This window comes from Glandiceps talaboti, chromosome 18 (assembly GCF_964340395.1).
Source record: "Glandiceps talaboti chromosome 18, keGlaTala1.1, whole genome shotgun sequence".
NCBI classification, from domain to species: Eukaryota; Metazoa; Hemichordata; class Enteropneusta; family Spengelidae; genus Glandiceps; species Glandiceps talaboti.
Genome location: NC_135566.1, coordinates 3,820,271 through 3,836,005, shown reverse-complemented (window position 1 = coordinate 3,836,005; position 15,735 = coordinate 3,820,271). Strand labels below are relative to the sequence as shown.

At 35.1% G+C, this 15,735-nt stretch overlaps 1 protein-coding gene across 1 annotated transcript; it reads right to left on the bottom strand.

Annotated features, from left to right (window-relative positions):
* Window positions 1-1,124: 1,124 nt before the first annotated feature.
* LOC144448861 (uncharacterized) lies at window positions 1,125-15,693 on the bottom strand. Its single transcript, XM_078139173.1, has 16 exons — window positions 15,540-15,693; window positions 13,451-13,611; window positions 12,718-12,900; window positions 12,160-12,402; window positions 10,373-10,522; window positions 9,414-9,616; window positions 8,921-9,154; window positions 7,753-7,869; window positions 7,009-7,160; window positions 6,251-6,371; window positions 5,444-5,603; window positions 4,939-5,141; window positions 4,631-4,771; window positions 4,067-4,196; window positions 3,411-3,687; window positions 1,125-3,032 (listed from the first exon to the last, which is right to left on the bottom strand). Exons 1-16 carry the CDS (start codon window positions 15,665-15,667, stop codon window positions 2,891-2,893), a joined length of 2,745 nt encoding a protein of 914 aa, XP_077995299.1. The 5' UTR covers window positions 15,668-15,693; the 3' UTR covers window positions 1,125-2,890.
* Window positions 15,694-15,735: the final 42 nt, after the last annotated feature.

Sequence of the window (15,735 nt, the reverse complement as noted above, 5' to 3'; positions counted from 1 at the left end):
GTCGTTCTTGCTTTGCTTCTGTTTTTAGTACATGTTGGATGATGTAATTCTTTAACGCCAACCTTGCAGAGAGCAATGCCGTAATAATGACAGTCGACATTCCTACAAGAGCCTACAATATAGTGTGGTTGGTAGATGTCGTAATAAAAGTGAAACACATATGCACTTGTACAGTCGCCATTTTACAATTTCCTAAACCTGCTGTAGAGGGCGTCCATTTTTAAAATTATTTCACTAGATTGAAGAACTATTTAGATTCGGTCAGGTTATGAGAATCACAGAATTAATTTTCATGATGATGATGATGATGATGATGATGATGATGATGATTTCAAATGACTTCTAGCGCACTAAAACTAGAGTAGAGTAGTGAGTGTGGCATTAACAGTCGGGTCAATTTACTACGTCGTATTTCACTACTGACACCTGTACCCGAGTCAGTGTGAATGACATTGGAATTGATACTACAATCTAACGCCGTGAGCATACATGTTGTGGTTGCCAAGTAGCGTAAAATAACTCACCTGATTTGAAATATAGGAATAGATTGACCTTGAGAATAGTAGTTAGTACGAAAAAAAAACCCATAATTTTCGTACACATATAAGCAAATTTACCTGCAAATTTACTGATATGCAATTTTTTTTATATTCAAGGGACATTATTATCCATTAATTTACGTTTACCTTTTCTTTTTGGTTGTAAATTTGGGGATGGTGGCATTTGTCGTTCTTGCTTTGCTTCTGTTTTTAGTACATGTTGGATGATGTAATTCTTTAACGCCAACCTTGCAGAGAGCAATGCCGTAATAATGACAGTCGACATTCCTACAAGAGCCTACAATATAGTGTGGTTGGTAGATGTCGTAATAAAAGTGAAACACATATGCACTTGTACAGTCGCCATTTTACAATTTCCTAAACCTGCTGTAGAGGGCGTCCATTTTTAAAATTATTTCACTAGATTGAAGAACTATTTAGATTCGGTCAGGTTATGAGAATCACAGAATTAATTTTCATGATGATGATGATGATGATGATGATGATGATGACGATGATGATCATGATCATGATCATGATGACAATGAGGATACATAAACATCTACAATACAGTGATTCTGTTGAAATTCACTTTATTTCAGTATGTGACCATGGGTCTTTTCACCAATGTACATATCATGTAATAATACTGCTAGCAACAGCACCAAGTCAGGATGTTAAAAACCAATACCACCACCCATCACTACCTTACTTAAGAACATTTAACACGCTCCTCTCTCCTTTAATTAATTTATGAATAAGATAAAATGGAAAATAAAGATATGGATAAGTTGATAAGTGCAAAAAGATGATCCACATATATAGAATATGTTATGTAGGTTATTACAACAAAGGTGATGACAGCAATAACATTGATATTTTGATAGTTTCCATGGTAATTATCAATTTTGTTGGAGATGAAATCTTCTTTGACATCTATATTACATGTGACTTAAAGAGCAACAGTCACCATGTTATACTAATGACAGAATTTGTTACATTAAAGTATACAATATCAAAGTGTAGCTGGTCAAAGTCAAGTTGCAGGTAATTCTACATTATATCTTGAGATGAACTTTACGGTATGTGTAATATACTGACTATCATTATCAAAAGTAAGTCATTCAAATCTGCAAGTATGCAATGACATACTGCCAATTGTTTGTCATCGTACAGTGATGATACACTGAAGAGTCTTTCAGCCTTTATTATTTGTATAAAAGATCACAGACCATATGATCAAGATACTGGTAACAAAAATTACCTTTTGCATAAATATAAGTTGAAAATGACAAACCTTTGATGTTAAGCCTTTAGCATGCCTCAAATGTCTTTAAAAGTTGTTTCTGTTTAATAATGGAATTCATTAGATTGGATCATATGGAGAAAGGGGCTCCATTTGTTTTATTTATGCAAATGTCTTACAAGTATACTTTTGAAGGATTTTGTGAACAAATTGTCTTAGCAATGGCAAGTATAGGCAGTGCTTTATTCATGCACTCATGAGTTATCAATGTACATTCATACATTGTTTTCCCTTCAGTACAAACTTTGTTTGTTGCAAGTTTTACAGGCCACAATCCTGGGGAGGAGGGGGCCGGTGATCAGAACAGGTATAATGATCTGTTATGGACATATACATGATTTGAATTCTGTTGCCAAATTACGATATCAGAGATGGCAGCAACTTTTTAACAAACAGAATTATACATATGCATTGAACAATAACAGTAGCTATTGAAGACAGTCCATAAAACAAAGTGAGCCCTCTTGTCTATGATCTTGGAATAAATTGAACTGTAGAATTTTACCTGGATTATTATAGAAATGTTTTGAAATACAAATAGAAGGCAAAACCAACTAACTAAATATAAAGCTTTCACTGCTCCCTTCTAGCTAGTCAGTATACTTCTATTATATATTTCTATAGTTGTACTATATTTATATATTCCTGATTTAGATAGAGTCCTTGATTTGATTCATCTACTCCACATCTGACTGTATAAAGTTGCATAGATTTATCATAGAATCTATGGTTGCAATACCTCTAATAAATATCTACATCGCTACAATTAAGACAGTTTACCAACTTCTATAACTGCAATGTTCATGTTAATTAATCAATTAATGTACATTTCTGTAAATTCAATAATACTACATGTTTAACAACTACTACACTTTTGCTAAGAATTGAATAAATCCTTCTACAGATTTCAAAACTACTATAATCTACATTCAATGTATTCATTATGCCTTATAAGCAGACAATCCTGTCCAGTTAAATGTAAAACAAGCTGTGTCATGAACTTGTACACCTTGTATTTTACACCATTTAACACATAAATGTCCTTTTATTTCTCTTTTGTTTCTGGTGCTGCAGCTGCTGCTGCTGCTTCTGCTTCTGCTGCATCCTTCTCTCGCTTCAAACGTTCTTCTCTTTTAGCACATTTCTCAATGCAGTTTGCAACAATTGCAGTCCAACCAGTTTGGTGGCTAAAGAAAAGTAAATAAGATGTTTTACCATATATTAACAAGTCATTTAAGTCTGACACTAAATTCAAGGGCTACCAGCAAGAGACTGATGCATAAACCTGATATCAAAGTATACATTGTGTTATATCTAGGAGTTTTGTATAATTATCTTCTAAACCTTGAAATACCTAGCAGGTACTTGTAAGTGTCTAATTTCTAAATCTTAGAATTTACTGTAAGAGGTTGATGTTTGATAAAGTTTGCAAAACTTTCCATAAGTTTGGGATTCTAATCTATAAGAAAGCAGTTAGTCATACTTGTTACAGTGTGATGTCTATACCTAATGTGAAACATCAGTTTATGTGAGTTTGCAAATATAAAATAGTTGTTGACAAATACCTTGCACCACATCCTCTGCCTGTATCACCATCAAAATACTCATAAAACAGTATCAAATCTTTCCAGTCAGGGTCATCTCTGTATTTCTCATAGTTACCATGGCATGGTCTTTTGCCAGTTTCGTCTGCAAAGAAAACACTGGCAAGTCGGCGGGATAATTCATTGGCAACCTCTGCAAGACGCATATAATTACCAGAGCCAGTTGGACACTCCACTTTGTATTCTTCACCATAGAAATAGTCATATCTCTCCAGGGCTTCAATCAACAGGTAGTTGACTAGGAAAAAAACAAAAGAAATTATTCAAATAACATATATTATACCATGCATAAAAGCCAAAAATTTGGAATTTATACCCTGGTTGGTCTACATCATGACAATGTGCATCTTTGTCACGACAGTGTGTATCTACATCACTGGCTCTGCTGTGTTTGAGTCAAAACGTTCAAAATTGTCATTATTTTCCCCAATTTGTCTTTGATATTACTGGCACTGGTATAATGATGTTAGTCTCCAATATTTTCTTTATTCAGCCAGAAAATAGTCATGACCTTAGGGTTTTTACTTCGAGTCACTAGATTCAAAACTCATGTATGAAATCCATCCACACCTCTACCCCACCCCATTAGAACATGAAGACTATTAAAATATACTAACCACATAACCATATTGGTCCTCTCCAGTTACTATTACCACCAAACAGATTGGAGTTGGATTCACCTGGCATGTAGTCCACTCTGTACTCTTCACCATGTACATACATAATGAATGGTTTATCTTTGTGCACCTGTATATAGTAATATGCAAATACCAGACACATAAACAATGAATGATTTACCTTAAGTGTGTGCACCTGTATATAGTAGTATGCAAATACCATACACATAAACAATGAATGACTTATCCTAAGTTTGTGCACCTGTATATAGTAGTATGCAAATATCATACACATAAACTATGAATGGCTTTATCTTAAATGTGTGCACCTGTATATAGTAATATGCAAATATACATATAACTATGAATAACTTATCTTAAATTTATCAAAAAGTGAGGATCACTGTACTTCTGGTGCGCATTCGCTCTCAACAGTACCTTTGGTGCTATGCGACCTGTGGCCACTTTTAAAGACAGCAGAATTGCCTGCAGCTCTAGCACCTAGACTATGAAAAGACTTAAACTATCCAAAATGAATTGTGAAGTTCTGACTCATCATCTCACCTTTGATAATGACCGTATACCATATGGTGATAAGAATTCATCCTCATCCAAGACATAACGTAGAAGTCTAGTCATTCTGTCTCTTGTCGGAATAGCTAATAGAAGACGACCTTTGACCCCATCTTTTGACATGTATGCAATCTGTAAGGGAAAACGATAGCTTTAAGTGTTCAATTTCAGATTAAAGACATACATACTTTATATCATTATATGATTGTTTCCCTTCTCAGACTAGCTATAGACAGAAGACATTTCATCAAGTCCATTTAATAAAGACAAATCAAGTCCCATACAAACATAATACTAACCTTTGATGCCAAGTCTTGTCTGTACTTCAGAAACCATTTTGTACGTTTCATAAAGCCTTCTAAACGTCCAAGTTTGTGTTCTTCTAAAGCCAATACAGCATACAGAGGTACAAGACCAACGATAGATCTAATACGTAATGGGATTGTCATGTTATCTGTTCTCAGTACATCATAATAAAATCCATCCTCATCATCCCATAGTCCTGCAATTATAGTAATATATAAATTTATTGAAAATTGTGACTTTCATGACAATAAAGCACATTGACATTTTAAAGCATGTAATGTGTAATATAAGACATGTAGATTAGATTAGATTAGATTAGATTAGATTGGATTGGATTAGATTATATTATTTGAAGGTGTTTTCAGAAACATCCATGTTTCTGAAGAAATCTATTGGTAGTTTTACAATTTGAATTGACCCTATTGAACCAAAAGATTATATTTGTATATTTTCAATTTATGTATGTTTACAAAATAGCATTGAATAAGTTGTACAGACCTCCACCACCAGCCATTTGGTTCATAGCATCCACAATAGATATAAAATGTTCAAAGAACTTGCTGGCCATATCTTCATAACTAGGATCTTCAAGTGCCAATTCTAATGCAATATCCAACATCATTGAACAGAAGAAAGCAACCCATGCTGTCCCATCAGCCTGTAGTCAAAATTACAAAGAAATGACAAAGACATGCCTCATATGTTTGTTAATGTTCTCAGTCACCAAGGTATGACAGTATTACAATCTATATTACTGCCCTTGCTGTTGTTTTACATAGCAACAGTTGCTTTAGATACTATTTTTCAGGCTGACTGATGGCAATACAGTATAATGGCATCACAGTAAAACATGACAGAATTGCAAAGGTTGAATTATATCCATGGGGTCATTACATGATACTAGTATTTGCATTATTCAAGTAAAATGCATATAATGAAATATAGAAAGTTTATCAATATCAAATAAAAAAGCAAATGTTTCTGTTCCCGTCGTTCAACAGTTCCTCCAGTTAGCAGTGGTGTATATTTAGCTCTTCAAATTTTCAAGTATTCATTTGACATTGGTATTGGACATGACATTGAAGCTGAAAGTGACGGCGAATGTTAATATCTATTTTACCTGTTGAAATGTTCCTCAAGTTGGTCGTGGTGTACATACTTGTTTGAGTGTTCTTTCATTTGATGTTGGTGCCTGGACACGGCATTGAAGCTGGAAAGGGTGTTTGGGGTTGGGGGTTGGGGTGGGTGTTATACATATTACCTGTTCATATGTTCCTCAAGTTATAGCTGTAGTGGTATACATACCTGTTCAAGTGTGCCTCCAGTTGGCAGTGGTTTAGACCTATCAAATACTCCAATGTTATCTAAACCCAGGAATCCACCAGAGAAAATGTTCTTTCCTTCTGGATCTTTTCTATTTACCCACCTGTAAAGTAAGATAAAAAGTAAGACTTAAAGTGGCACAAGCTGAATTTATAGACTTTTTTCCTGGGTGAAAATGCCTACACAATACCTCTTCATTTAACTATTCCTAGTCAAGGTTAATGTAATACATGACTTTGATGGCATCATCTCCTAGCCTTAGTTCATGACATATTATTATGTCCTTGACTTTTTAGTATTTGTACACTAAATTTTGTCATCAAATCATTTACATATTATGCCTGAATACCAGGTTTGAACTCTGCCAACAGCAAGTAATGCATATAAGTAGAATACTACAGGTACCAAAATACTCCCTAACATGTATCAATTTAGTTCATGCCCTTTAAGTTAGTGTAAATATGTACATGATATGGATGATATGAAATAGAAATCTGTTGTTTTATTGTTTTAATAAGAAGAACCAAATGTTGGAAGAGTTTATCGATGCTAAGCTGATATGTAAATATTTTTTGTAAGCTGATATGTAAATATTTTGTAGCTCTTTCGAAGTTGGATATTAAACAAAAGAGGACTTTTGAACAAATCAATCAATCAATCAATCAATCAATCAAGCTGTGGGTCTTTTCACACTCACATTTATCAAAACATCCACAATCAGTTTGCAATCTTAGACTTACCAAGTGAAATTCAGCATCAACTTCTGGAAACATCTTCTTAAGAATACTTGATCTCTCTCACCACGTGGTGCTACCATCTTGAAAACTCTGAAGACTGCCCATGCATGTACAGGTGGATTGACATCACCAAATTCAAACTCATAGGCTGGCATCTAGCAAGAAAACATACTTAAACGTTCACTATTAAAGTCATCAAGAAAAATGGGCAAACTCTTTGAAAATCTCATCACCAAAGAAGTCACACTCATATGCTGATAATCTACATCAAATACAAATTTTTATCACCACACATCTTCTAAGTTCAACTACTTGTATTGATAATCAAACTGTTAACTCATGTGTCAGCATTTAGCAAGGAAAGAAATGCTATGCCTGGTATCAAGTGAGAATAATGTCACTATCAAAGTTTAAAACAAATTACAACTTAGAAATGAAAGAAATAAAACAAATATCCTGGTGGTTTTAGGAGCCCTCAATAGTTCTATATTATTTCCTCATACAAGCAGGAAATGTAACTTTGTCAAATATTTTGCCAAGCCTCGCTTGACTTCTTCAGTGGACTGAATGTTTTTGCCAAGTGTTAATGACATCAATTGGTTATTGACCAAATGCTAAATAGAGGCTGAAATCGACAGAGCTGACGATGCCATCAAATTCTATATTGGGTAAGGTTATACAGCCCTGTACTTACCAAAATTTGTCGATAGATGATTTGAAATGAAAATATCAAGATGTCTGATTTACCTGTCCATTAGGTGCCAGATACCACTCTCTTAGGAATAACAATAACTGGTCCTTGGCCAACTCAGGGTCTACACGTGCCATGGGTATCATGTGGAAAGCTAAATCCCACGAGGCATACTAGATATGTGAAAAATCAAATTTAAATGATTTTCAAAATCATAGAATTTCTTAAAGTTTTCTGTAATAGAATTGGTCAATGGATAACTACAGTACTGTACAGTAGATTAATTAAAAGGATTCCAAAGGTTAGATGTAAAGTAAAGATGAAAAATACTGTAATGTTTCTTAAAGGGAAATGCCACTCCAGGAAATAAAGGCATTTTGATAAACTACTGAGTTCTGGAGAATCATTTCATGATTTTACATCACCTAGGCTACAATCACTTGTGATTTTAGAGAAACACCACATTGATCTAGTGCCTTTATTGCGTATCTTTGCCATGGGCTATTGCCTTGAATGAATATTCATGAGAGATGTTTCGACTGAAGGGAATAAGCATTTAGGATTCATGAATATTCATTGTTCAACCATCAATAATTATTTTCTGCTGACTACAATGAGGCATTTTTTGAAAATGTCTCTTTTTCCTGGCATGTGTCCCCTCTAATATGTTAATATGTTAATATGTTACACATTCATGTGTATAATAACAGTACAGCCCAACTTCATCAAGTATATTTGATTTTTCCTCTAATTGAGAATAACTGTGAACAGATGTGCGAGTCCAAGTGTGGCATACTCAGAGTATTTGTATGGGCACTTGCAGCGTTTTCTGTGGTTGTACTTTCATGAGTGTAGTGAATGAAGGTGCAGCAGAAAACACTGCAAGCATGAGTGCAAATACCTCTGAGCATCCGGACACTCTGGAATCCATGCTGCCACCGTGCATGGGTGGTGTTATTATAACATATGTTTATCTGAAACAGTATATTTCTGTAAAAATTATACTGTGCGATATCATTTATCATGTATATCATTTGCATACTTACAGGTATGCAATACAGGTAATGTTTTCAGTATTTCACTGCAGTGCAAATACCACTAGTATGTACGCATTCGTGAAGATAATCACTGGTACATATGTGATACTTTTACAAATGTAAATTATTTGTTTATTAGCTATTCATAATACCTTTACACATTCTACTGCGTACTCCTACTACTTACCCATGGATATTCCCATTTATCTGGCATGGATACCACATCTTTATTGAACAGATGTTTCCATTCTATATTACGTCCCGCTTTTCTACTTTCTGGTGGTGGGGGTTGGTCTCGGTCTCCATTCAACCAGTCTTTAATGATGTAATGATAAAACTGTTTACTCCACAGTAGACTGGCATAACACTGTCTCATCACATTTTCAAGGGCTGCAGTCTTATTGATTTTCTTTGGCTGAATCTGAAATGAAGATCACCACAGACCATTCAATAAGTTATGAAATATGCACATACAACAAGATGATACAATGTACAGGGTTCTCCCCACCATCAGAGAGTGATGGAAGGTCATTCTTAATGTAGATCCCTTTTTCCTTTAGCTCTCTCTGAGTAATGGCTAGCCAACCTGGTTGACGAATACTTCTTTTACATTATATGCACTTTGGCCCAACAAAAGATTCTCACAAGTGATTTTTTACAAAATATTACATCCAACTTACTGAAACGTAATAATCATCGCAGTCTTTTTGTCTTTCTTCAAATACTTTCTCAAAGTTTTCTCCAAAGTATTCTTTTCCTGGATCTTCTAGATTACAGAAGAGTCGTTGCCGTATTGTAACTGATTCTCCAGCAGGTACATTTAAGACATAATGTGGTGCTACCTTTGTACCATGTCCCTTGGGAGTTACAGCATCTTTTTCACCTTTTTCATCAAAAACAAAATCAAAATCTTTAAAGCTGCACTAGCTCAGCTGTAACTGGGATCAGAAGTTGGAGAACTGTTTATGCATTCATATCTATGTATTCATTAATTAGACCAATAATTAGACATTGTACATTGTACAAAATCTTTTTTATATATGGGAAGTATAGTAACAGGTTGAAACCGTACTTCATCGGTTTTAGGTCCACACTAGGAAAACAGCGCCCTCAATGGCAATCACAATTTCAACCTGTTTCTGTACTGCTCATGGATAATATTGACCACTGATTAATATGTACAATGTCTAATTATTGGTATTTTAAGAATTTTCAGTGAATATATTGAGGTTGTCTGATCCAAAATTGATACTACAGTTACAACTAGTACAATTTTAACAGGCGACAGATTCAAAACCAAACTTTCACACAAGATTTAAACTTGCCACCTCACTACATACACATAATATTGACCACTAATTAACAGATACAATGTCTTTTCACACATAACTGACAATTTTTAGTGAATATATCTTTGGTGAAAAAAATGCTCCAGTTGCAGCTAGTACAAGTTTAAGTTTTCTTTTTACATTAAGCTTTCACAGCTATAATAATTATTCTCCTATATCGTTCTTCATTCAGCAGGAACATTTCTGTAGCCTAAATGTTAAAGTCACTATACTCGTCTTTGCCCCATACATATTTGTATATTCATCACTTGAATGAAGATTGTGCAATAGTATCTAACTGTATACTTTACCATTTACGACATAACGATGGAAGGCATCCCTCACATATGGGGTATAATTTTCAGTGCCGTACAGTCGTACTGTGTTTGTCTCATTTTCTGTCATTAATAGAGGTGGGTTGGTACCATCAGGGCTTTTGTCACACACAAATGTATACTTCCCTGCACAATACAACAATAAAGTCACATAGTTAATCTCAGTATTGAACGAGTCACGGATCAATGGATGTTGTTAGCATGTGATTTTAAAGATGAACACAAACAAGGAATGTATATGTCACACACACATGCACGCACGCACGCACGCACGCATGCACGCAGACACACACACACACACACACACACACACACACACACACACACACACACACACACACACACACACACACACACACACACACACACACATACACGAGGCCAGGACAAAATCACTAGATATTATATGATAACATACAAAGAGCAAAGTCTTAAGTAAAGAATACTGAAGTAGAAAACTATATGTATATAATCTTTAGACTGTCACCAAATATAGACTAAATAACAATATAAATAATACAACTAAAGAAAATAAGAACAATCAAAATCTTTTCATTTGACCACATCGCTTTCATGACAATAGAAATTCTTATATAACATGCAATGAAATAAAGTTGTCAATTAGGTCTGGAGATAGACTGCATTCACTTGTTTGAATGTAAAGTGTGGTTGTCACAGGTGTTTTCAGGCAAAGCTATCAAGGTCATAGAAATTCACCACTGGTGAAATTCCCACTGGACTTGAATCACTACACAATGTCCTATCTGATAATTGAAAGGCATAGTGGCTTAGAATTCACAATACTATTATCCCATCAACAGCTGTCATTTTTGCAAAATAATTAATAAATATTCCTGTCATCAATATCTGACAGCTTGCATTGTCATCTACATTTTGCCATTAACTTTTGTTGTGCATTAACTGCTTACACTGAGGGTACTTCATGACTTTCAATGGAAACAAGTACCTCCAGCAAGTAACTAGCATATGGCTAATTTAATTATATTTATCTCTCTTTTGAAACTTATTTGAAAATTAATGATATATCCCTGTCCAGAAAACAGATATACATCCGGGTCAAAGATACAAACTTATACCAATTCATTGTCCTATTAGCAGCTGTTATATTGGCAATTAATCAACCATCATCTACTACTGACAGCTCGTCACCTACATTTTGTTATCAACCTTTGGTGTATGTAATTATAATACTACTGTAAGTATTCTATAGATTACACTGAAGGTTACTAGACTGTCATAACTGTCAATGGAAGCATCAAAAACTCTGGTAAGTAATCATTATCATATCTCTATTTTGAACCTTTAAGAAATGACATATCCATGTCAAGAAACTGCCAGACACGGATCCAACACATCTCAGTCAAGACACACACTTTACACCTATTCATTTGTACAGATGGGACACACTTCTGTATTAAATTCAGCTGTTGTGAACTTGGTTTCAACAACACTTGCACTGAATATGCATAGCTGTATAGGTGACTTTAATTACAAATGGTGTCAGATTTCCTTTTCATTCTACTATATCCACCAAAATACACCGTGCCTGTCATGTCCTAAAATATCATCAACAACAGTTGCACTGAATATTTGCTGTTCGAGTGACTTTAATTACAAAATATGACTAAATTTCCCTTTGGACCATCTGCAAAAATATAGTGCACATGACACATCCTAAAGTGCCATTCCACCGAATTGATCATGTACCAAGATAAATACGTTCAAAGTTACAGGATAAATACCTAGACTCTCATGTTTTAGGTGTACAGAACCATCCTTCTGGAGATTCATGCTGGGTTTCATAGTACAGCCTTCATGTGTACAACCCCATATCCAGGTATTCCTAAACCATAGTGTAGGTAATACATGAATAGTAGCAGCATCAGGACCACGGTTGGCAACAGTGATTTTACACAGAATATCATTGGGGGAATTCTTGGCATACTCTGCAAACACATCCCAATATCTGTTCTCTTCAAATACACCTGTGTACAAAAAATAACACATCAAATATATGTTACTAAGCTTTAATCAAATTAAAGTGGTTGTTTATAAGTGAGGTACCCAATTCTTGGTACCTGCCACACTCACAACAGCATTTTACATCATGCTAGAGGGTCAAAATAGAACTTTAAAACTGTTTTTCATACAAGACTGGATATCTGGCTTTACAAAACACAGTAGATGTCTGGCTGTACAACACACTCTGGATGTCTGGCCGTAACACACAGTGGATGTCTGACTGTACAACACTTTGGATGTCTGGCCATGTAACACACTGTAAATACAAGTTCCTTTACCTGTGTCTTCCAGTTCATACTCAAGTTCTGACTTTGAACGGTATCTGTTTTCCTCTTCTAGTTTGGCGTAAGGATATTCATTCTGTGGGTATTTATACAGAGCTTTCATATAGGAATGAGTTGGAGAAGAGTCAAGATAATAATAATTTTCTTTGCAATCTTCACCATGATTTCCCTGTGGACCTGTATTGATGATGAAAATATTCAACTTAATACATTCATTGTTTGCATTCTTGATACTTATCAGTGGAACAACAAAGATTACATAGGATTATTCTTATGTTCAGGACTACTTTTTCTGTAATTCTGCCAGACACTATTTTTCACACCTCAGGCAGGCAGACAGACAGACAGGCAGGCAGACAGACAGACAGACAGATAGGCAAGCAGGCAGGCAGACAGACAGACAGAGACAGACTGACAGACAGACAGACAGACAGACAGACAGACTGGCAGACAGACATACATACATATAGACAGACATAGACAGACAGACAGACAGACAGACAGACAGACAGACAGACAGACTGGCACACAGACAGACATACATACATATAGACAGACAGACAGACAGACAGACAGACAGACAGACAGACAGACAGACAGACAGACAGACAGACAGACAGACAGACAGACAGACAGACAGACAGACAGAAAAACAACCAAATAAACAAACAATACAAAACAAAACTCCACAAAAAATATTCCATGTACAGGATAAACCAAAACATACCTGTTAATCCAAAGAGTCTTTCTTTAAGAATTGCATCTTTACCATTCCACAAAGCTAAGGCAAAACAAAGTCGACATTGTCTATCTGTAATACCTAGCAATCCATCCTCACCCCAACGGTATGCTCTACTTCTAGCATGGTCATGTGGGAAGTAGTTCCAACTATAACAAGATCAAACTCAGAATATTACACACGAGTCATAATGCATGTTTACTCCGGCAAAAAGGTTTAATAAAGTCTGACCCTAGCATAATATACAATGCTCTAAGAATGTACAGTGTTTCCTTTCGTACGTAAAATATGTGACAACAAACTTTTTACAAATTTTATAGCTTTCTCCTATTTTGCAGTGATTCAAACATAGCTTTGGTCTATACTGTTTCATGTTTTATTAAGTAGATAAGCACTGTCAAGTTCCTTTACTAATTAAAAATGCAAAATAAATATCAATTTGTCGTCCATTCAGCCACTTTTATAAAATCAAGTACAGAAGAGAAATAACAATGAAACTTCCAGGTGCCATGACAGAGAAATGAAATATTTCCCCAAACCCTTCAAATTAAAGTTTTTTAATTAGTTATATATTAAACATCATAAAAATGAAAATTATAGAGTACTGCACAACTCAGTCAACAATACAAATTTTTATAAGCTAGAGGGTCTCACTCCAGGTCTAATTCTAACACTGCTTCCCTCAAGCTTAATCACAATTGCATTCCCAGTTCAATTCAAAGATCTTACCAAAATGACAACTCTTTTTTTTTACAGATATAATATGCCAAGTTCGACACCAACAATTATGTATTTCTTTTGTATTCATTTTGTATATTTGTATCACATGTTTCTTTGAAACCGTAGCTTATTTTTCTTATCTGGTGAAATAAATTTCATTCGTTCACTCACTTAACAGATGTAGAAACATACGACAAAATGAATTTACAGTGTACACTTTATACAGTAAAGCTTTACAATATAATTATAATGATTCACAAGGCATTTTACAAATTTAAACATAGGTACTACTACTTTAATACTTCCTGGTTTATTATACTGAATTTTCCAACTTCCGCAATAGTAAGTGATACACATGTGGATATTTGCTGACAAATATCTTAAAATATAATTTCTACTCAACAATGGAATGTAGGTCATGGGTTAGACATTATCGAAAATAGTTCAGGTTTTTGTTATATCCATTGATCATTTGCATTCACACAATTAATTGTATTTATTTGTCAAATGCTGAGTCAGCAAGTGATTCTGCAGAAGTGCAGTGCAGTGCAGTGACCATTCCATACTTTTACTTTTATTTATCTATTTTATTCTACAATTTACTTTTTTGCATGTGTATTCAATGAAGTTGTGATATGCAAGGTGATAGCCACTGATATAACAAATATTGAACTCCGTACACCGTGTTTAACACCATATGATAAAAGTGCAACTCATTGCTCTTACGTATGGATGCTCATTCAACGTTGTTTACGATATCCGGGGGTGCCACGCCACATTGTTGAAACGGTCAACAGATTGAACTGTCTGCATGTATGAGCTTCTTTATATTTGTATGAACGGCCTTGTAATTGTATGAATGAATGAGAAGGGTGTGTACGCACGGACCCCTGGAACTAGACTTGGTACTACCTTGACACATTTTTGTTTACATATCATACAGAATGTATCTAATTTATCGTAATAGTTTTTATCACGTTTGCGTGTAGTCTGATTTTGCTGACGTACGCTTACTCCTGCTTGCATACGGAGTATGTCGTCCCTTGCACTGCACTGTCTACTAGGACTTTTCAACGTACCCTGTGTAAAAGCATTAGTACAGCCCGTTTTAAAATGTTGTAGGAAATAGGTTTTCTTAAAAATACTACCAATACACTGTACTAGGCACTGTTTTTGCACTGTACCCATATACACAAGAAAACACATCTATGCTCAAAGTGATCTGTCATGTTCGGATAAACATGCTGAATCACTTTGATACACTGCATATGTAGAGTACATCCCCCTGGTTAAGGTGTACACTTCCCACTCGCAACTGGCAACATTTGCAAAGTTGTGAAAAAATACACGTGCTCACCAATCACCGTCGGCGCTATAATCTTCTCGAACTGTTCCCCACTGTCGTTCAGATAAGAAAGGTCCCCATCTTTTCCAATTATGTGTTCGTTCACGGTCCTGTTTTAGTCTATCTCGTTCAACAGCCATAGTGACGGTCCCTGGCGGCTAAGTGTATGCGGTTCTGTGTTGACATAACCTGTGCTTGTTTTAAATAT

What these genes read in the sequence shown, in the direction of transcription:
- LOC144448861 (XM_078139173.1), bottom strand. Translation starts at nt 15,667, where the DNA reads ATGGCTGTTGAACGAGATAGACTAAAACAGGACCGTGAACGAACACAT. An exon ending in GTATACGGTCATTATCAAAG is followed by an intron (nt 4,197 to 4,630) that starts GTGAGATGATGA and finishes TACTATATACAG; the next exon opens with GTGCACAAAGATAAACCATT. An exon ending in AGGACCAATATGGTTATGTG is followed by an intron (nt 3,688 to 4,066) that starts GTTAGTATATTT and finishes TTTTTTTCCTAG; the next exon opens with TCAACTACCTGTTGATTGAA.